The following is a 23,379-nucleotide window of genomic DNA, read 5'->3' on the forward strand; positions in this document are numbered from 1 at the left end:
CCAGGGCCCCTGCTCCAGAGGCAAGCCCGGTGTAGAACTGGTTGGTCATTCTGAGAAGGGTGTAAGATTCCAGCTTTAAGCCAATTAAGCCAATGCAACTCCTGCAGGATTCCAGATCCCAAACAGACACCCAGGAACTTCAAGAAGTGGTTGGTTCTGTTTTTCAGATTCACACAGCTGGCCTGGAAAGTGTCATCTCTCCACATGTCCCAGTACCTGGCCACCTTGCTCAGACACGGCGCTACCCACTCCCCTTGCCCAGTTTAAGACACACACTTGCCTCTACTTTATTTTTTATTTCCTGCCTGTCTCCCCTTACTCAGCATCAAGGACCTAGTGTGGATGGGATGGGCGGATGGCTAGGAGAACGCTGTAGGGACAGTGTTGGGCAGGAGACTGAACAGCACTCCGAGAATGTCACAGAGAGTCCCGGGAAACTGTGGCCAGCTTAGTCAGCATTCGAGGTTTCTTCCCATCCAAGCTGGAGTCCACTCTACCTCAGGTGTAAGGACCTTCGCATAGGCGAGACAACGCCCTCCGTCGCAGAGCTCTCAAGCCACTGGTCAAAGACAAGTGCTTCCACCTTGATAGGCTTCTGCGGCTCACTGTGTGGGACACTAGGAACACTAGGCTGGGATGTAGTGGGGGGGCAGTGATCTGAGAGGGGAGGGCAGAGGGAAGGGGGACATCAAGAGGATCTCAGCTCTTCTCAGGGCCGCAGGGCCTGCTGTAGCACTTGTTCATCTGCCACCTCGTGGGGAAGTGTCACCAGTAGACCACTGTTCTCCTGCATTGTCTGGCAGATGATCTCATAGGCCTTGGGGTTCCCAGACCAGCAACGCCGAGCCACCTGCAGAAGCCGAGGACAAAGCATTTCTATCAACATCACTGGGCTCTCCACATGGTATCCTGGCTCCCAAACTTTGTGCCCTCTGCCCGGGGATTTCAGAACCTCCTTTGTAGCTGCTAGGCTCAGAATCCCTGCTCTCTTATCTGTAACAACTAACTAATTTACCCTCTTTTCAATCTGAAACCAGCTATTATTCTGGCCAGCTTTCTTCCCACCTCTAAGAATGACCTGGCCTTTATAGAGGACACCCCCCTGGGTAGAACAAGTTACCCATCCTTTCCCCTTTCAGAACACTCACCATCAGCTACACGATCCCTCCCTAGCCCACTTCCTCTCTTATACCTGGGCTGTCCTAAGTTGTGACTATGGCACCTTCCCATCTATCTGCCACCCACCGTCTCTAAGCCTCCTCTGGCCTATATCTACACCACTGATAGTGAGGTCTCCTGGAGGAAGCCCCATCAAGACTTACTCTAACTTCTAGTGTCAGGATGTAGACCCCCACCTTGTTGAAGTGCTAAAGCTTAGTGGTTCCTGGTGAGTGGCCCTACCAGAGGCCCCTTCCCTTTCCCCCCGCCTCTGGGTACAACCTCAGTCATATAGAGCTACTGTCTTTACTTTGGTCCTTTGCTCTGGAATCCCTCTGCGGTTTGCCCATACCCTACATACCTTTCCTCATTGTCACCTGACCTCTGACCTCAGGTCAACCCTTCTGGGCTGCCTGTGACGTGGTTTGGGAGAGGAATCTGACCCCTCTCCCCAGATGCTGTTACTGCAAAGATGGGTCATAGTAGCAGGATGAAAGGCCCATCGAGCTTCAGAAATGTGCTCATTGGCTGCCTTCGAAGGTGACAGTGAGGGCTGGCGTAGCTGTGGTACAGAACCTGCCTGACATGGGCAACGGCCACCCAGGCAGCAAAAAGGAACAGCAATACAAAGCAGGGAAAGATGACTGATGTGGGAATGATGTATGCTGTGAATATGTTTTATTGCCATTGGTTAATAAAGAAGTTAGCTACTTTCAGTCAATGGCTTAACAGAATATAGCCAGGCTGGAAGATGTGTGTGTGTGTGTGTGTATACATATATGTGTATATATATGTATGTATGTATGTTATGGGAGTCAGTGAGAAGCCATGTAGCCATCTGCCAAAGATAGACATGCTGGAACCTTGTCGGTAAATGATGAGCCTTGTGGTAAAGTATAAAATAATATAAATGGGTTAAATTAAGATATAATCTGGCTAAAAAGACACTTAAGCTATTGGCCAAACAGTATTGCAAATGATATAGTTTCTGTGTGTTTATTATGGGACCGGGCCGGACAAAAACCTCTTCCAACAATGGGCCTTAAGAGGAAGATCATGAGGCCAGGGCACAGCAAAATGACAGAGCTCATCATGCCTGAGGCCCTTAGTTCCATCCCAGTCCCCAAAGAGTGAAGCCTCAACACCAGTATAGGGGGTGCTTCAGTGGAAGGGCTGAGCCTGCCAGGGTCCAGCTGCATTTATAGAAGCTAGACTTCAGGGCAAGACCAGAGACAAGGAGACCCAAAGGAATGTGTGGAAACAGTTGGGAAGGGGTGGTGCAAAGGGAACCCTGGGGGCTGGAGAGATGGCTCAGCAGTTAAGAGCACTAGCTGCTCTTCTACAGCACCTAGGTTCAATTCCCAGCACACACACCATGGCTCACAACCATCAGTATCTCTCCTTCTATAGGACCTGATGCCTTTTTCTGACCTCTGAGGGCACCAGGCACACACATAATGTGCAAATATGCAGACACACTCATATACATAAAATCAAATAAAAATAAACAAATCTTTAAGAAAGAGGGAGCCCTGGAAAGTCTGGAAAGGGAGTAAAGGCTCTTACTGGGGAAGGGCCAGAATTGCAGCCCAGACTTCCAACCTGGAGGCGGAGCCATGGAAAAGAAGGGGGAGCAAGAAGCTGAGGAGTTCTGGGGGACTTACACCATTGGAGACATCCCAGCTGAGCATCATCCTGGCTTTCTGCTCAGCCTGTGAGGTCCCATCTAGCACGAGGCCAAATCCACCATTGATCACCTCACCCCTGCAAGAGACAAAGGGGTTCCCGGCTCACTCCCTGTGTAGAATTGCTTAGTGCAAACATCATGTAAGGTTACAAGCATTGACCTGAGAAGATATCAGCTTTCGGGGAGCCTTGTCCCATTGGCCTCTACATCACAGAGCCATGTAGTCAGCAGAACAGAGTGGCAACATCCTGGCTTCTCAGCCAGTTATGCTTCTGAGCTGGTCTGGTCTACTTCATGTATACTTCCAAGACCTTCTCTATATCACGGTATGCTCAATGCCTGTTTGTCCACTGGGATGGGAAGCAATCATTCTCATTGTACCCAGGGTTTTGTACATGCTAGACAAGTGCTCCAGTACTGAGCTACATCCCAGTCTGGGACAGTGCTCTGAGAAGGGAGGGAGGTTGCTTCTCAGGACCCTCTGAAGTGGCCATAAAGAGTGTATGGGCACACAGGAAGGCTGCTTGGCAGACAAGATGCCATGCCACAGGTGGGCTGCTAGTTACCCAGACTCACTGACTGCCCCAAGACTGCCTGTGTTAACTTACCTGATCTCTTAAATGAAGTCTACCCCCTTGCAATCCTTTCCTATAGAAAGAGCCCAGAGAAGCCTTTGCGAAGGTACAATCTCTCCCACTCAGCGACTTGGCCAAATGGCCTTGTCCTAGGTGACTTGGCCAAATGACACATCCGGGAGCACAGGGAGCTGCAGCCAACTCTTGTTCTCACTAAGCATGACCAATGGACACACGGCACAAAGGCAGTGGCTAAGCAGATACTCCAAAAGAGCGACCGTGAGGAGGCTGAGGTCATGGAGTGCCCTACAATTGACACAGCTATGGGAGGTTACTCTGCACAGAGAAGAACCTGTCCACGGGAGACCGCCCAGGAAGGGAAGAAGCAAGTCAAGAAGCCTGAGGACAAACAGCTCACACACAGATTCCTGCCAAATGAGGAAGAAACCAAAGCCACAGAACTGGGTGTGACTTGTTCTAGGAGAAGCAACAACTGAGAGCTGAGTTCCTCAACCCTTTATGCAATAGTGCTAGAACCCAGGGCTTCCCTCATCCTCCCTAGTAAATCCCTAGCCCGCCTGCTGCTTTTGTCTTGTGAGGCTTTGCACAAATTTCAGCCTCTGTCACAGTCACAGTTGTCCCCTCCCATGCACCCCACAACCAGGGAGCTCTTGTCTGTGCTGTTCTCCAACTAGGACGTGCACTATGGTCACATTTTCCATTAATTAAAGCCACCTGACAGGGCTGCAGCTTGGAATTCCAGCCTTGGTGGGCATGAGGCCAAGCGGGTCATCTGAATACTCTGGAGAGCTGGTTAATGGGAGGAATTGGCTCTTCAGGACAAAGGCTGGCCTGGATCCAGCTCATACTGGCTCAGGTCTTCTCCCTCTCTGAGACCATAGCAGCCAGGGCTCCAGTTTTAGCCTGCTCAGGGGATCCCAGACAGGAAACTTCCCAAGCAGAGGCAAGTCGTCTGGGCCCCAGTCTCCTCATCGTTAAAAGCCTGTGTCCTTTCTTTGATTCTGTGAGAGGGAACATCGAAAGGGGTCAGCAAACGATGCTGTATCGTCTGTGTCTGATGAACCTGAGTTAATACTCTCGGCAGGAGAGGAACGGTCAATGCCAATCAGAATGAAACCCCACAGTCCGGATTTTCAATGTTCACTTGAGGGCAGTGGTGGGGCTTCATGGGAGGTCTTCAGATCACTGAAGAAGGGCCCTTGCAGGACCACATGGGATCCCAGTTTCTTCTTCTTTTCCCTGTCATGGATGAATGGCTCTATTCCCACCCCTAGAGGCTCCTGCCATGCTGGCTGCCTAAAACAGTGTGGCTGACTGACCATGGACTGTGAAGCCATGAATCAGATAAACCTTTCCACTGTATAAGCTAGAGACCACTTTTGTTACAGGCAAGAACAATGACTAACACGGAGGTCATCACAGAGTCCTTAATGACCCTGCCCTAGTTCTGGCTGGAAAGGGACATGAGTGAACGTAACTGTTAGCTGGGGAGAGCGGGGAGCCTACAACCTGCTGTCCTGGCAGCCATGGGCTCCCACTCTTTCAAGTTAAATAGTTATGGTGGGAATTGGAATGTAGAAACGAACACGGCTGTTGCTCATGCTAGCCTTTGATTTCTATATGACAGGTTTGGGCCAAACTGCTGGAGTTACTTTATAGAAGTCTCCCTCTCTGTTCCTCCATCCTCCACACCCCAACATACTGACCCTCTGGTTCCCAGTTCGCATGAGGACTGCATTTGCATAACACCCTCAATAGAACAAGTGGCCAGAGATCTAAGTCAAGAACCTCAGGCCCCTGGACCTGTCTCTGTCCCAAGAGGTCCCCACAGTCTCCACACCAGCCCACAGCCAGCTCTCTGACGCCTTCTTACCAGCCCACACCCCCTCCATTGTGAAGAGCAACCCAGGTGGCACCACGACAGGCATCTCCCACGAAGTTCTGCACAGCCATGTCTGTAGAAACAGGGCAAACATGATCCATCATTCCTTGCACTAGGTGGTCTGGGGGCCAGACAGACTCATGCTGATTCTTGGGCTGCAGAACAGTGTGACAGGGGTCAAATGGGGAACAGAGACAGGGGAGTCTGGAAACAGGAAGCAAGAGAAACGGACGGAGCCCGTCATACCTATTATCCGTCTTGCACTAAATGCCCATTCATGTCTAGGGCAGGCATTGCAAATGAATGATGCTTCTTGACTCCATCAGAGAAGCGAGGGCCCCATGTTGGCTGCTGGGCAGGTATTTGACATGAGATCACCTTTGCACAGTGGGTGTGCTGCCCCTTTAAGTACTGTCTGTCAGCCCTCCACTAAGTACTTTTGCTTCAGATAGGACTCTCCAGAGAAGCCCAGAAGTTTTAGATGACTTCAGATGGCTATGGCTCAGTCTTTTAGATGACTTAGAGAGAAATTTGTTTATTATCACACTATTCTACCCAGGAGGTATTCCTAGCCAACATTTTTCTTTTGGAATGGGCCATGTATAAAGCTGCAAGGGCTCCATCTGAGCATGCTTAGTTGTGAGGTGTCTTTCTATATGAACCTGTATGAGTTTCCCAATGAAGAACCTCTGGCTTCCTTTGTTGTTTTGGCCGTGGTGCCAGTGCTTCCCCATGGGCTACAGGTAATTAGCTAGCACCTCTTATCTCCTCAGTTGCTTTGCTGCACCAGGGACAAGCCCAGCATTACACAGCAGCCATGTACCCAGCCAACTATGGAGCCAGGCACCCAAGGGAAGCAAGGCCCCAGCTGGTTGCCTTCTAAGCATCTAGCATGCTGAGGACAGGTGCGAGGAGGTCAGTGACTGTTGCCACTTTGCCACCCTGGAGACACAGGCATAAGACTGCAGCTTCCTCTTGTAGCTCTTTATCCACTTCCCCTCCCTCCACTCTAGTTCTCACAGAGATCAGGGAACCTAGGCTCTCCCTGGTGCTGGGTGAGGAAGAGGACAAGGAGGAAGGAAAAGAGCATACAGCCTGTTATCTAAAAGACAGGAAATCTAATTCCTCCCTTTGAGATGAAATCTCTCTATGTTACCCAGGTTGCTTCTAATATTATTATTATTATCATCATCATTATTATTGCTTTTTCGAGACAGATTTCCCTGTGTGCCTTTGGAACCTGTCCTGGAACTCACTCCGTAGACCATGGTGGTCTCAGATTCACAAAGATCCGCCTGCCTCTGCCTCCCAAGTGCTGGGATTAAAGGCGTGCACCAGCACCACCCAGCTACTAATCAGAAGCTACTGCTTCTAATTCTTAAGCTCAAGCTCCCTGTGCCGCTCAGCTGCCAGAGGTACTGGGACTAAGGATGCGCATCTCCTCGGCTGGCTAATGCTAAGGGACAATGATGCTTTCATTTTCCTCACCTGCACAGAAGGCAGAACCGTCATAAATATTTGAAGTCTCCCTGAAGGGGCTGTCAGTCCCACTCACATCATGGTGGTCGCGGCTCAGGACCACTGGGGCCTGCAGGGGACGGGGAAGGGCATATCATCAGTGTCTACCAGGCTTGTTGGCACGAGGCAGAGGACGAGAGGGGGGCCACTCCAGACACCATTTGGGTTCTTTCCCCTTGAAAATAGACCCAGTCTAAGAAATGAGAGGATTAAAGGGTAGATTATTGCATCTACTTTTAAACTAAAAGGCAACTACTAATATTTTACCTTGGTATGGATTTTTATATATTGATATAAATTTAAGGTTATTTTTGTTATAACATACTGTATATATGTTTTTACTTTTGTATAATATCTTGTACCTATGCAGCTCATTTTAAAATGTAAAGTTCTAGCTCTTGAAAATTATTATAAACTATTTAGGAGAGTTAAGAAATGTAGGTTAGTAGTTAGTTATCTATAGCAATCAAACTTGTATCCTTAACCAAAAAAAAAAACAATCAAACTTGTAGTCATGTTAGGTATGTTTTTCAAAGTCAAACAGATATATTTTAGATAGATAGGTGACCTTCAAACATTTCAGAGACATACAGAACATGTCATTTAAGATGTTGTAATTATATAAGGCTTTTTATGACAGTGAGATATGTCTGCTCCTGATAGCATTGCTCTATATCAGAGATGCAGCTACCCTTCCCAACCATTGACAGTGGTTCTTGGAAATTTAGAGGCTCACCAAATATGATGCAACATGCTGGGAGGCTCGAGGACACCTTGAAACTCAGAACCCCCCAGCTGCCCTTGCCTTCCGTGAGGAGGCCATGCTGTGCCTATGACTTCATCTCTGCCATGGAATTGTTTTCCGGCACCTCTGGTCATTCAGGGTTCAGCTGAATGCCAGAACTTCAGGAAGGCCTGTCCTGACCAACCATATATCTTCAACGTACCACCTGGCTCATGTTTTCCCGTGCTTCAATACACCTGTAAACACTTCCTAGCTCATACCTGCAGTTAGGTAAGCATCCCCTAGCTCATACCTGCAGCTAGATACCATCTCTCTTTATTACAGCAGCTCAAAGCTGGAACTTTGCCCATCATACCCTCTGCTGTGTCCCCCAAAAGGCACCAGCACAGTAGAACTATCAAACCTTGTCCAGTGAACAAAAGTGGGAGAGTGCTATCTTGGGTGTGAGCAGGGGCTTCTCAGTAGCACCCCCTCCAGTGGACTTTTGGGAAGCATCCCAAAGAGGTCCGGATGTTGTTCTTGCTGTGGTGCCACCCTGGGCTCTGACCCTGAACCATCTGCAGGGACGGCCTTCCACACCTCAGCCTTTCTTTAGTTCACCTTCACCTCTGAGTAACACCCCCAGTACTTCTGACAGAGCAATGCCACCAGGAACAGGACACAATCCCCCAAAACAAGAAGGAAAGGAGCAAAGGACTTCGTTCAGTGCACGAGCTCAGGGTTCTGGGTCCCCAGAGGAGAGAGGAAAGTAGGCAAACCTGGTGACATTTGTCACGGTTTGAACAAGGTCATTGGGAAAAGATGTGCAGAATTATTTTTGTGGACTGTGACTCATTTGATCCTCACACTTACGTGGGGGCTATCAGCACGCTATTCTTCCTACAGAATAGAGAAACTCTGGGTCAGAGTAGCCTGACTTGCCCAGGTCACAGCAAAAGAAACACTGTCAGGGCTTGTGTTTGAACAAGCCTGCTCACTCTTTGTCTAGTTCCCTAGCCACAATGACATATGATCAGGGTTGGGGTTCTGGGGGGATGTTAGGCCCTCCGTGCTCTCATTCCCTCCCCCTTGCCTCTCAAGCAGGAACTGGTTCCCAGGGCAGCTCTTATCTAGGCCCCTCTGCTTATCTGCTCCACCAAGTCCAAGGCCTTCAGGGAACCAGTACCCCTACCAGGGAACTCAGCCAGGGGAGGGCGAAAGCTCCCTGCTACTAGGTCAGGGTGCTGGTGGAAGCAGCTTTCTCAGAAGGTTGAAGAGGTGGGGAGGACAGACTTGAGTGTGAGCAGGAGGTCCGAGACGAGAAGCCCCCAAACAAAGCCTAGGTGAAAAGGTGTCTGTGAAGCCTCCTTGAAGCACCACAGGCTATCTCACTCACCTTGATCTTCCCACTGGCGATGGCCTGGTTGATGGCCACAGCAATGGCCACACGTCCTTTCTGGTCTGAGTACAGGATCCTCGCCTGGGAGCCCACCACCTGCAGAGGAGAGAATGAGAAAGCCCTCTCCCGCCCCAGCCAAAAGCAAGCATCCCAGCTAGCAGTATGGGAAGATGTGAGAGATACTATAGTCCTGTTACCTGGCCAACTCCAGCCTGCTGGCCCTTCTAGGGAGAGCTCAGAGGACCCGAAATGCATGGAAATGCTAAAGTATGGGACTCTTGCGCTCCTCTCTCATAAAGCCCATTATACACCACGTTGGTGGGCAATGCATGCCCACACATTGACTTTTCTTGAGGTCGGGGCCACCTCATTCTCTTCTATGTCCTTTTCCTTATGGTCCATTCCTGAAGGCGCCCAGAGACTGACTCCATGCGTACTATGCAGGATTCCTATTATGGACCCTGCCCCTTTGAGCCTCTTTCACATCAGGACCACCAATGTGAGACTTGATCAAGCCTGACTTACTGAGAGTACTGACCCCACAGTCCACAGCTGAGTCCCCAAGAAAATACTGCATTCTTGTCACAAGCTTGATCACACGGATGAGGAAACAGACTCAGACAGATGGGTAACCTCCCTATAGGTTGGCACTTGGATCTCATGTACTTGTGCTGCGCCTCTGTGAGGGAATGCCAGTGAGCTTCCAGAGACGAAAGTGAGTCATTTCTTAGCCCCATGGCTCTCAACCAGGATGCTGCTTGCAGTGGCTGCAGGTAATTTTGGTGTGTGGACCAAATAGAGATTAATTTAGACCCCCACCCCCATATAGGTGTCTGCATAGCCGTGAGTACGGCGGCACCATTCACAAGAGCAAGCAGTGGAAACAACACAGGTGTATCGTAGCTGAAGCACGGACAGGCAAAAGGTGGTCTATCCATGTGATGGAAGAGAGCCTGGATTAGAGCGTCTGCCCCTGCAGATTCAACCAGCTGCCCATCAAGAATGTTCAGGAAGTCTGGGTCTGATGGCACATGCCTTTCATCCCAGCACTCAGGAAGCAGAAGCAAGTCAATTTCTGTGAGTTTGAGGCTAGTCTGGGCTTAGAGTGAGTTCCAGGACAGCCAGGGCCGCGCAGTAAGATCCCATATTTTAAAAGTTTTTAAATGAAGGTATAAAGACCAGAGTTCAGATCCCCAGCACCCATGAAAAGCTGGGCAGATCTCCTGTAATCTCAGTACTCGATAGGCTGAGATGGAATCCCTGGAGCAGCCTAGCTAGCTAGACAGAAAGTTCTAGGTTCAGCAAGAGTCCCTGCCTCAGTAAATAAGTGGAGAGTAGTAAAGGACGACACTCAGTGTCAACCTCTGGGGCTTCAAACACAGACATACAAGCACATGAATCAGCACACACATGTTCCCATACAAGCAAACATGCATACACACATGCATGCCACACATATACATATGAAAGAAAAAAAAGGATATTCAGGAAAAAACATCCCACTTATATTGAATGTGCATGAGGTTTTTTCTTGTGGATATTTCCTAAGTGACTCAATATTTAATGTTTGCATTGCTTCTACCTTGTCTTAGATCTAACAATTCATCCAGAAGTAAGGCATGTGGAGGGCCTGTGTAGGTTCTGGGCCAACACAAGGTCATGTGTACTAAGGATCTGAGTGGGCTGTGGTATCCATCAGTATCTGGAAACCAACCCTCCACTTCAGATATAGAGGGAAAACTGTAACATTGTAGTCTTGGGAAGACAGAAGATTCTTGCTCAAACTGCACAGAAAGCCCTTGAGACATGCCAGCTGGAACCTGCCTATCTGGATAGACAAGTACTGCCCTGTCTGCTCTTAAGGGGGCCTCCTAGGGCTGGGGAGGGAGGTTAGTGTTTACTAGAAACAGAGTTTCAGGTGAAAGATGAGAAAGCACTGGAAACGGATGGCAAGGGCAGCAGGACATCCCTGAATGGGCTTCACACACTAGAGCTGTACCCTGAAAAAGGTATGAGGATCATAAAATTTTTGCATATTTATATATGTCTGGCTGCAATTTAAAAAATGCCTCCTCTCCAAATGTTGGTAGTGTCTGGCTGTAAAACCACAGTGTCTCTAAACTGCGTGTTTTCCCCTCCTCCCTGGGGATCTGGCCAAAACTGCAAAAGGTGGCAAGGATAGGCAACATGCACACTAAAGTCTTACTGAGTTCAGAGTTAGCCCAGGCGGTGGGGTCAGAACCTCATGGGGTCTAGCAAATGCAAATGGCTTTAGCTACCACAGAGGACTTCAGGGTTTTTGTTTGTTTGTTTGTTTGTTTTAACCTGCAAGTGTGAATCCATGCCCTGAGGTGTTCAGATTTCTTGGGGGAAATAAGGAAGAACTGGTATAAAATGGCTTGTGGTGGTTAATCTTCATTGTGAATCTGACTGAATTTATAATGACTGTGGAAACACATCGGTAGCACGCTAGGAGGAGTTTAGGAAAGGCTAACTGAAGAAGGAAGACGTCTAAGGTGAGCAGCACCATCTTCTTGACTACAAAAAGCAGGAAGCAAGCTGAGCGATCTTCCTCTGCCTTCTGGCAGTGGATACAGTGTGGCCAGCTGCCTGGAATTCCTGTCTCTATAGCTTCCCGGCTGTGAAACAATGAACCATAATAAATGTTGTCCCTCCAGTGGCTTCTGGTCAAGGCACTGAGAAGGAGAGTGAACACAACTGTGAAGTTTATCAAGAACGTCATAGATAAAAAGAATCGCCAGCTTTCAAGAGAAAGTTCACTTCCATCAAAGGTGGACATCGCGTTCTGCTTGCTGGCCTGTGACATGTGCAGCTGACTTTGAACCCACCCCTTATAGCAGCCCCAGACAGTGGCATCCCTGCTGCCAGCTCTGCCTCTCTTCCTCCCGCCTCTCTGGATGGCTTCTGTTTTCTGTCTGCAGCACTGCCTCTACTCTGTCCCCAGCCCCAGGCTCCCTGGCTTGGACTTGGGTCATAGAGACCAAGGGTGGCACATGGGGGTTTCATGGAGACACACATGCAAAATATAGCCCTAAGATGGGATGGGCCATGATGGGGACAGTTTCCTTCTGGCCCTGAGACCTCTGGCCAGGGACCTGCTGGTGAGCAAAGTCATGTGTGGACCAAATGTTTCTTCTTCATTTAATTTCCACAGTCCTCCCATCATCTCTAACCTGGGCCTGCTGGCTGTTTTCTGTCATTAGACACCATTCTGATCAACCATCCGTTCTCCTACAGGTGATGTCCTTCACTTACGTGCTCAGTTCTGGGCCTGACAGAGCTGTGTGTGTGTGTGGGGGGGGAATCACAGAGGCCCATTGCAAGCCAGCACCACTACCTTCATGTCATAGATGGGGGTTGAGCCACTCACCCAGGGCATTTATTTGGGAGTGCCACAGAACCAGCTCAGGTGCCTGAGCTCTCATCTCCCGCAGGAACTCCAGAAACTGTGGAGTGACTGGATGAAGGATGACCTTGTTAGCTGCTTCAGAGCCCCAAGCCACCCTTCTTATCCTCTCCATTAAAAAAAAATCAGTACATTACACTGTCCTGGCTAGTTTTGTGTCAACTTGACACAAGCTAGAACTATCTGAAAGGGGCGAGTTTCAGCTGAGAAAATGCTTTCATAAAATCCAGAAGTAGGGCATTTTCTTAGTGATTGATGGGGAAGGACCCAACCCATTGTGGGTGGTGCTATCTCTGGGCTGGTGGTCCTGAGCTCTATGAGAAAGCAGGCTAAGCAAGCTATGATGAACAAACCAATAAGCAGCACCCCTCCATGGCCTCTACATCAACTCTTGCATCCAGGCTGTGTTTCATCACAATAGGAACCCTAGCTAAGATATGCATATGACATAAATTTGACTGCTTTAATAATATTTAGCAAGCTGCTTAGTGGCATGAACCACCTCACAGTGCTATGCAGCTGGCCCCACCATCCCGCTCCAGGACCTTTTCATTCTCCCAAGCCAAAACTCTGTCCTCATGAAACACTGACTCCGCACACTCTCCCCAGCCCTGGGACATACCCTGCCACTTCCCTGCTTATGGCTTGCCTACTCTAGGGGCTGCATGTGGGTGGCATCTTGCAAGGGTTTGTCCTTCTGTGACTGGTTTATTTCTCTTAACATCATATCCTTCAGTTTTACCCAGGTGTCAGTGACTGGCAGAATGCCTTTACAGGTTGCTTTGTGTGGAGAGACATTTTGTTGATCCATTTGTCTGCCAAGAGCCCTTTGGATTGCCTTGGCATTTTAGTTTCAGTATCTATAGCACCCTAAATAGGTTCCAATCCTGTTAGGGTCTACAACCAGCATGGAATGACTAGATTACATTGCTTTACACTCCCACCAACATTGTCTAAGGTTTCCAGTTTCTCCATGTTGCTATCCAGACAGCCTTTTACAGGCTCCTTCCTGGATAGGTGACTGCCATGATGCTGCTGTCAGCAGTAACATTGATGCAGGGCATTCAAGATGGGTGCTGCGACTGTGCTGAGACCTCTGTGACTGCATCGTGTTTCTGGGCAGTTTCTTGACAGCTCAGCCTCCTTCATGCTTCTGCAGTACCCATCTTCCCCCAAGCCAAGCTCTTACCAGCCGGTGCTTGGCAGCCTCCCGGATCCAGCGGATGTTATCCATATACTGTAGCTTAACGGATGCCTTCACTGCAGGGAGAAAGGGGAATGATATCTTAGGCCTTGGAAGCTGCTGCTCAGGGTTCCCAGCTCTCTTTTCTGCTGGATGTTTGCCACAGGCACCTGGAGACCTTGGGTAATTCCTCCTACACTAGCCATTCTGCACCTGGGAACCAGTGCAGTGATAACACAAACTAACGTATGGGCCTATGCAGCCCATTGCTCATGCATTCATTCTCTCAAAGAACAGCTATTGAGCACCAATTGTGTACCAGCCACTGAGCCAGGCACAGGGACAAGAATGCCAGTTGGCTGTGAAGTAGAGTGTGAGGAGCTAGTTACTGGGGTGATGCTTTAGAGGATGCTGGTTACTGGGGTGATGCTTTAGGGGGCTGCTGGTTACTGGGGTGATTGATGCATTAGGGGATAAAGGTTCCCTAAGAAAGGGAAGTTCAGAGTCCTCAATGCTGAGTAGCTCTGTGAGAACAGAATTCCAGAGGGAACATCCAGCACAAAGCCCCAGAAGTGGGAATCGGCTTACTCCAGAAAGAGGCAAGAGGAGGAGGGTGGCCATGGCGACAACAGGTCTGAGCAGCTCATGAGAACAGACTGGTGATGTGAGAGGCGAGCATAGAGAACATCGATATCTTACTTAAATAAACTCCCACTTTGAAAACTATATTCGGGGTGAAGGTGCACTTGAACTCATCCCTGTTTGCTACTCTATGGTCCTGTGCTGTGCTCTGTGTCTTGGAGGTCCTCAGCATCTGTCTTCTCTGCCTGGCAGTAGCTCCTGGAGTGTTCCTGCTCGGCACGGGCAGCTCACATTGTAGCTGGATGCTGGCTGGGCTGGGGATTCTTAGCCATCACATTTGGAGGTGTGATAGCACCCGGCTTCTTTGTGGAGCACTGGGTGGTAGACACCCAGCTGACACCCAGTTGTGTCTGCTTAGGCCCAGGCGGCTGTTCTGAGCTAGAGAAGCTGGGAAGGCAATGGGCCAGATTTCCCAATATAAAACCCCAGCTACTTCCTTTAGCTTGGTCTGGCCTCCTCTTTGCACTTGACCGACAATGTCAAGTACCTTAGAAAGGACAATGTGCTTCGAGGAAGCAGCAGAGACATGCAGACACAGGAAGACCACAGACACCTAGCCAGGAGGCAGAGCAAAACGTCTGCATCTATGATCAAGATGAGCTCAGAGGTCCAGTGCTCAGAGAAGTTGAGCATTAGGTGGATGACAACAGGCCCTGGCATGGGCGTGACATGCTCACAAAAGGCAGCTGAAGTGAATGAGAAGTGCTCCTGAAATGCACCAAACAAGGCCATTGCTCAAGTGCTTCCCTCCTCCATGCATGGAGTCCAGGGCCTGCAGGAGAGCAGCTGGGTCAGAGAGGTCAGCAAGTTATCAATATCCCGCGAACCCCAGGGATTGTGGGCCCAGATGCCAGCATGTGGCACCATTGGAGGATAATGGGACCTTTAAGAAAAGGGAGGAAGTGAGCTCATTGGGGATGTAGCCTTAGAGGAGATGTTGGGGTTATTTTTCCCTTTGTCTCACAAGGGTGTTCATTCCAAAATAATGGAATCATCTGACCACCGTTGAAGCCTTTGAAGCAAAGAACCAAAAGGAAACCTCCCCAGTTTAAGAAGGAGGTTGTCTCACTCAGGTGTTTGTCACAGTGACAGACAGCTGACTGACTTAAAGTTCCTTGTGCCTTGCAACCAGCAGAGGCAGAGGTGAGCACAGGGCTTGGGGGAGGGGCAGAGCCCGATACATGGATGGGCTTCATGCTCTGAACATCTTTGAGCGAAGAAAGTCTGAAAGTGCTTGAGGTCCCCTTGTGTAGTAACCTGTGGTCCTGAGATTCATGCAGAACATGACACTAGCTACCAGTTGTCCTACAGAAGCAGGGAATTTGGGAGACCAACCACTCTTGAGTACCATCCACCCAGAAGTATCACCTCCATCGGCAATGGCTTTCTCCAGCACAGATGTGGCCAGATGATCAGTGACAGCCAGGTCCTGGGGGTCCCCTGATGTGCATACCCAGCGGAAGGGCCCAAAGCCCTGGGAGAATATGTCCCTGCAAGGACAAATGTCTCCTTAGCCACAACCTCCTGGGCTGCCTGCACCTTCTTGCCGAGCTAGGGAGCGGCATGTAGGCATGCCTAAGGGAGCTGGGCAGCAAGCAGAATGAACTCAAAACAGTTGGCTTCTAAGGAATAAGTCTTAGCAATGAGGACATCCTTGCTCCTCTGCCTCCTCCTTGGACTCTGCTCCCATCTCTTAACTGGAGATGGGAAATGGAACAAAGACAGACAGACGTTTTCTCGAACTGCTCTTAGAATGACTACCCAAAGACCAATCATCTAAAGTAAATAGTTGAGAAAAGTGGGTGAATGTGTTGACCCGGCCTGGCCTTCCATGGTGACTCAGCTTCTGTGGCAGTTGAAGTGGGGCAGAGGGATGCTATAACCTCGGGCCGTACTAACTCCATACTGGTCAAGCAAGGCTGAGTACATTCCTGCTATCTCTTTCCTGCTTCTCTGAGGAAAACCCAGCCACTCTAGATCCCAGTGTCCTAGCCCACCCTTGATTCTGCTTCCACCCACAGTAGTATAGCTCAGAAGACAACTTCTGCTTCTCTGGACTCCATCCTGAGATGTCTTACATTCTTCTCTGGCTCCTTCTGTGCATACAGGCCTGTGAGTCTAAAAGTCCACCCTCCTTGATTGGTCTACCTTGGCCCTGTTTCCTGCTGGGTCCCTTACTTCCCTATTTCTCTTGGGCTGCTAGCCCTTCTCAGACCTGCCTTGAACAACCAGATGGTGCAAGACCTTCAAGCCACTGGGGGTCTTGGGCTTCAGGATTGAATCATCGTCCTGGCTTCCTGGCTACATAACTTAGGAAAATGAGTGGATACATGGCAGGGTGGTGTGCACAGGGAGTGACCATGGCTGTCAGGTCCCTCAGTTCCCTTTCTTCTCACTCAGGCTCTGACGAAGCCCCCTCTGCACTTGTGTGTTATGTGAAAATGCTGTGACCACTGTTTGGTTACTTCCACAGCACACAGCCCTGTGGTGATCTGTGTTGGAGGCCCTTTCAGTTGGAATGGCCAGGTCCTAAGTCTGGAGAGGATCAGAAAAGGTACTAGACACCCCAAAACAGAACCTCCATCACTCACCCCATAATGTGCTGGACATAGGAGGGGTAGCGGAACTCCGTCTTGTTGGCTCCTTTCTTCTGGACATCTGCTCCTGTAGAGTCATCCATCTGTGTGAGCACCCATGACCACACAGACAGTGACTTAAACAAGGGGCCCTGGGAAAGTCAGGTATGTATGCTCACACAGGTATGCTCACACAGGTATGCTCACACAGGTATGTATGCTCACCCAGGTATGCTCACACAGATATGCTAACACAGGTATGTATGTTCACCCAGGTATGCTCACACAGGTATGCGCACACAGGTATGCTCACACAGGTATGCTAACACAGGTATATATGTTCACCCAGGTATGCTCACACAGGTATGCTCACACAGGTATGTATGCTCACACAGGTATGTATGCTCACACAGGTATGTATGCTCACACAGGTATGCTCACACAGGTATGCTAACACAGGTATGTATGCTCACACAGGTATGCTCACACAGGTATGCTCACACAGGTATGCTCACACAGGTATGTATGCTCACCCAGGTATGCTCACACAGATATGCTAACACAGGTATGTATGTTCACCCAGGTATGCTCACACAGGTATGCGCACACAGGTATGCTCACACAGGTATGCTAACACAGGTATATATGTTCACCCAGGTATGCTCACACAGGTATGCTCACACAGGTATGTATGCTCACACAGGTATGTATGCTCACACAGGTATGTATGCTCACACAGGTATGCTCACACAGGTATGCTAACACAGGTATGTATGCTCACACAGGTATGCTCACACAGGTATGCTCACACAGGTATGCTAACACAGGTATGTATGCTCACCCAGGTATGCTAACACAGGTATGTATGCTCACACAGGTATGTATGCTCACACAGGTATGCTCACACAGGTATGCTAACACAGGTATGTATGCTCACCCAGGTATGCTAACACAGGTATGCTAACACAGGTACGTATGCTCACCCAGGTATGCTCACCCAGGTATGCTCACACAGGTATGTATGCTCACACAGGTATGCTCACACAGGTATGCTAACACAGGTACGTATGCTCACCCAGGTATGCTCACACAGATATGCTAACACAGGTATGTATGTTCACCCAGGTATGCTCACACAGGTATGCGCACAGAGGTATGCTCACACAGGTATTTAAGCTCACACAGGTATGCTAACACAGGTATATATGTTCACCCAGGTATGCTCACACAGGTATGCGCACACAGGTATGCTCACACAGGTATAAGTACACAGGTATACTCACACAGGCCCCAGAACCACTTGTCCAGCTTCCCCTCTGCCTACCTGCTCTCTGAGCCTCCAAGAGAAAGGCGTTACCATAGTCCCAAAAGAAGAACTTCTCCTGGGCCAACCTGTTGATGGCCGAGACATGCCTCCTCAGACTGTAACAAACAGGTGATTAGCCCCCAGCTTGTCCTCCAGTTCCGCAGCCCCACTCCATCAAGCTTCCCAAGGCTTTCTAAGTCCAGTGCCAGAATGTCTCCGTGCGAACCAGCCTCCCCTAGTTCATTGTGACTGCTCCCAGTGCCACTGATTCCCGTGTCCAGTCAAAACCACAAACCCCTCAACACCCCCTGTTTTGTAGTGTCCCCCCAAACCAGCATTCTTCGTTGGAACCCTGGGTCCAATGTGCCAGACAAAGGTGCTACTGTGGGTATCCTAGTGTGTATCCAGCATAGACATGTAAGCTGCTCTAGGAATCTGACAAATATCAATTCAGTTTGTCCCATCATCCCCAAAAGTAACGTGCCCACGATCCCCCCTGAAAGAAGGAAGCCAAGGCTCAGAAAGGTTAGGATCCTGTAGGTTCTGCTGTCCCACCTGAGCATCCCTTCCTGTCACCCACCTTTCCTGCACCAGGTGCTTGAAGGCAGCTGGGTTGGAGGACATGAGGCTCTGGGCCTCTGAGAAGCTGAGCTGCACAGGGTAGTAGCCGCCATTGAACGGGTTGTGACAGGACGTCTGGTCTGACCCCAGATCCACCAAGAGCTCCCCTGTGGTGTCCAGTTCACGGACCAGGCGCTCCCTGGGGAAGCAGTAGGGTGGTCAGAGCAGGGCCTGCAAGCATGGGTTGGAGGAGTGCCAGCCAGCAGAAACTGCAGCCCACATCTCCACCCACACACCCTGCAGGGAGTGTCTTCCTTCTCCTTTGCAAAGTGCATGGGCAGAAAGCCTATGTGGGTCTGGATGAGGATGATGGCCTTCCCAGGAAGGACAGAGCTGAGGTTCAGAGCTTTTGGCTTGAGAACACTTAGCAGCATCCCCAAGGTACCACTTACCAAAGATCCACCACGTTGCCGTGGTATCCAAGGCTGAGCACCTCCTTCTTTTTCCTTGCTTCCCTAGAAGGACAAAAGAGCAGAGCAGATAGCCCACACCTATGCTCAGCTGCCCTGGATGGAGCTGCTCTGCCTCCATACAGGAAGTGCAATGCTGGCCAAATGTGGCAGACATAGGAGGCCACCTAGGGCCTGTGTGTGAACGTGGCCTTGTGTGAGAGTGAGTGGATGTGAGTGTGTGGAGCTGTGTGTGACTGGAGACCTGTGCATGAGTGTGAGCCTCTGTGACTATGAGCCAATGTTGACTATGGGCATGCGTATGAGTGTAAGTATGAGCCTGTGTGCAACTGCGGGCCTATGTATGAGTCTGTGTACATGTGGGCCTGTATGGGCCTGTGTGCAATTGCAGGCCTATGTATGAGTCTGTGTACATGTGGGCCTGCATGGGCCTGTATGATTTGGGACCTGAATGAGTGTGGACCTGGAGGCATGTGCTAGGGTGAGGTATGTCCTCTCATATCCCATGATACAAGAAAAGAAAAAGTGCAGGCTGGAATGTCACAGTTGGTTGAGCTGAGCTGCAGCGGTTACTGGGAAACAGGTATCTCAACCCTAACTGGCTTTTCATAGAACTCACTTATGGGGTGGGGCATGGAAGTGGTAGGACTTACTAATGATGATTACAAAATTATTTGGAGAAATAGAAATAGAAAAGAGGATGAATATAATTAAGTCAGGCATGGTAACACACACCTGCAATTCCAGTACTAGGGAGGGAAGTGTGAGAGAGTCTCAAGTTCAGAGCCCCATAGCTGCCCACAAGCCAGCTGCAATAATAATAAACTCTCCAGAGACCTCTCCTATGATGCTTCACAGTGGAACCTCTAGATGGCACCTGTGGCCAGACACCAGGCACTGAACTGCCCTAGCCACACTTTCTCCCCCGCTTCCAATGCCCGGGTTTAAGTGCTCTGAGTCCCACACAGCCAACTATACCTGAGTCTCACAATGCAGTGGTCCAAGCTGTCAGTCACCTCCATCAGCCAGCCTTGCCGGTGGCGTTTTACAAGTGCAGCTTTGTCAACCTGAGGTCACAATATACATATAGGCCACCCATTACATCTCCCCTGAACAACCTCATGAGCACCCCATGCACCCCACCCCACTTTCATGATGCAGCCTCAGACCTGTCACTACAGCCAATGGGAAAAGGAGAAGGGGCTTCTGTGAGACACAACTTTCCTGCTGAGATAGACAGCTAGAGCGGACATAGCTCTTCTCATTTCTCTCTGTTTTGAATGTGGATGGCCAGACTGGCTAGTGCAGAGATTTTTATCTCCATGAGAGAAGCCCAGAAGAATCCAGAGGAGCTAGCACTGATATCATTGAGCTGCTGAACCAATACCAACATTGTCAGTAGCATGAGAGAAATAACTCTCATTCATGTAAGCTGCTACAGTTACCCTGTTACCCACAGCCCAACACAGTCCTAGCAAAGCTCAGACAAGCACGACACAGGTAGTGTCAACTAAGCCGAATTTCATGGTGTGTCCCCAAGACTTAGCTCAAAGTTCCTCCCTTCTGCTGCTCCCTGTTTCCCTCCTTGACCTTGGCATCTTCCAAACAGATGTGAGAGCCACAAGTCCCCTGTGCACACCTCTGTGAAGGAGCAGCTTGTCTGCCTCCTCCATCCAGTGCCAACTGCTAAAGCTGGGGGAGGGGTGCTCTATACTAATATAATTCACAAATATTTATTCTTTCATCTAGGTTCTTCGTCTAGAAGGGACACCGGAAGCAATGGCTGTACACACACTGTTAAAGCCTCATGGGTTGGAAGTTAGTGGGCATAGAAAATGGAGGGTGGTGGGCACTGTGCCATAGGGACCTGACCAGGGAGGTAGCACAAGGCTTTGTGGAAGAGGTGATGGGGTTTGGTGAAAGAAATCAAGAAGGGAGTGGAGTGTGGGAAGAGAGGAAAGGTGTGGATGGCAGAGAAGGAAGAGATAGAAGGAAAGGAAGAGGGAGGATGAATGAATGAGTCAGGAGTTCTGAGGGACAGGCAGAAGCTCCCCAGCTTACCTCTGCTATCACCCCAATGCATCCAACAATGGCTGCAGCCTTGGCTTGAGCCCCACTCATCCCACCAAGCCCGGAGGTGACGAAGACCTTCCCAGCCAAGTCCTCGAGGCCCAGGTATCGCCGACCAGCGTTCAGCACAGTGAGCTGTAGGCAGGGGAGGCAGGGTGCTTATTGTCCCCTCCTGGCAGATCTGCCTGCAGGGACCCGCCACTCATGTGTGCCCATCTCTCACCACAGTGCCATGAACAATTCCCTGGGGACCAATGTAGCAGTAGCTGCCCGCTGTCATCTGGCCGTACCTGAGCAGGGAAGAAAAGGGCAGCGCTTAGGAACTTTAAACTCAACCTCAAAGGTTCTCCTGTGTTCTCCTCTGTTATAACAAGTGGAAGAACTAGAGATCATTATGTTAACCAGAATAAGCCAAAGTCAGTCAGAAAGACAAACATCCCACATTCTCTCTTATATGTAGTGTGTGTGTGTGTGTGCTGAAAAGGGAAGAAACAAGAATGCATGTGTCACAAAAGCAGGAGGGGGACTGCATAGGGAATAAAGGGGACTAACAAGAGGGAGAAACAGACATCAGGGAACAGTCAGAAAAACGAGTAAGAAATATCTAAAATGGGAATGGAGAGAAATCTCAGTGGTTAGGGGCACTGGTTGACCCAGGTTTGGATCCCAGCACCCACATAGCAGCTCACAGTTGTACAAAGTTCCAGTTCCAGGGGACTGAACACCCTCTTCTTGCCTCCATGGGCATTGCATTCATGTGGTGCACAGACATATACACAGACAAACGTTCACACATGTAAAATAAAAATAAAACTTAAGAAAATCACTAAAATGACATACATGTATAAAAATGTCACAGTGGAACCCATTTCTCTGTGTTCTAACCAAAATATTAAAAAAGTTAAAGTAAAAATAAAAAGGTAAGGATATAATAAGCTAGCGTCTCCTGCCCCCTCTACCTATCGGTATTTTCCAGCCATGTTTTATTCCTCTAAAATCTGTCATACAATTAACTTTAAAAAATCAGCATGGGGATGATTGGGCTAGGCAGAGCAAGACTGAGCATGGCCCAGCAGGCCCGTACTACATGCTAGTGTCTACTTAGTCACCCACAAAGGCATTCACAGCAAATTTATCAGCAGTGGCCAGTATCTGACGCCATTGAAATGCCCATACGTGGAGGGGGGAGACAATGAACTGTGATGTAAGAATTGGATGAGAAAGGAAGATATGATGTGTCCCTGGCACACGTGACCCAGTGAAGGTGTCGGACATGGGAAAACATGTTCCGCAAGATTCCATTTGGGTGACATCCAGCAGGTTTAACTGTGAGGCGTCTTCAAATGGGAGCTTAATCTTAGACACATGGCAAGGTCATAGCAGCGAACACATGCCTGTGAGAATCCTTATGCTTACACACCAGATCCACAGCTGGCATGCTGAGAGAGGTCTGCTCTTGGGTTCTTGTTTGAGTGAGTCTGGGCGCCATTCCGAAGGGGTTGCTTTAGTACTGTGTCCCCCCACAGCCTGCCCTTGGGTTCTTTCCACGGCAGCACAGGGATTACCGGTCACGGCTTCACAGCAGATGGCATTTAGAGCCATGGTTCTCTCTGCCCTTCCAGGAAGCCTGTCAGCTCTGATTTTTTTTATGTCAATGAATGGTTGTAGTGGTATGACTTCCTGTGACCTCCCTCCACCTGTGGGCTGTGTCCACAGGGCAGCAAACAGGCTGGAAGACTGTGAGGTCATCAGACACAGATATTTCTAATATTAACATATGCCATCGAATTTCCAGTGATATCACCAGTACTGCCTGAGTGTGGCCATTGCCATTGCTGGATAGTTAGCGAACACTGTTTTGGGCAGTGTGATGGGGACAGTAGCATTTGCTGCTAGATTAATTGCCCTCTTTGCTGATGTCTAGGAGTCTCTCAAGGTCTCTCTGCTGCTTGTTTTTCAATGCCAAGTTTATTAGGACCTGGACCTATTAGATTCCTGCCTGTGAGTGGCTTTCCCCAGTCCCTTCTCTCCTTTGATTGGAGGCTGTGTTGTCACAAGCCTATGAATGAATATCAGGTCTACCACACAAGCACATAATACATCTGACCATTCAGAACCTTTGTTTTCTCTTCTAAAAATGGAGATATGGAAGCATGGTATACACCTGTAGTCTCAGCACT

General features: G+C 49.5%; 1 protein-coding gene across 1 annotated transcript in view; it reads right to left on the reverse strand.

Moving 5' to 3' along the window:
• Positions 1-283: 283 nt before the first annotated feature.
• Positions 284-23,379, reverse strand: part of Uroc1 (urocanate hydratase 1) — a 31,582-nt gene continuing 8,486 nt past the window's right edge. Inside the window, exons 7-20 of the mRNA XM_075982007.1 lie at positions 21,423-21,489; positions 21,191-21,334; positions 20,108-20,196; positions 19,112-19,174; positions 18,679-18,858; positions 18,117-18,214; positions 16,808-16,880; positions 15,585-15,706; positions 13,581-13,651; positions 8,962-9,060; positions 6,812-6,911; positions 5,315-5,396; positions 2,823-2,922; positions 284-850 (exon numbers count right to left, since the gene is read on the reverse strand). Coding sequence (XP_075838122.1) covers positions 710-850; positions 2,823-2,922; positions 5,315-5,396; positions 6,812-6,911; positions 8,962-9,060; positions 13,581-13,651; positions 15,585-15,706; positions 16,808-16,880; positions 18,117-18,214; positions 18,679-18,858; positions 19,112-19,174; positions 20,108-20,196; positions 21,191-21,334; positions 21,423-21,489 — 1,429 coding nt within the window. The 3' untranslated portion in view covers positions 284-709. The remainder of the gene's footprint in view (positions 851-2,822; positions 2,923-5,314; positions 5,397-6,811; positions 6,912-8,961; positions 9,061-13,580; positions 13,652-15,584; positions 15,707-16,807; positions 16,881-18,116; positions 18,215-18,678; positions 18,859-19,111; positions 19,175-20,107; positions 20,197-21,190; positions 21,335-21,422; positions 21,490-23,379) is intronic.

This window comes from Microtus pennsylvanicus, chromosome 8 (assembly GCF_037038515.1).
Source record: "Microtus pennsylvanicus isolate mMicPen1 chromosome 8, mMicPen1.hap1, whole genome shotgun sequence".
Taxonomy (NCBI): Eukaryota; Metazoa; Chordata; class Mammalia; order Rodentia; family Cricetidae; genus Microtus; species Microtus pennsylvanicus.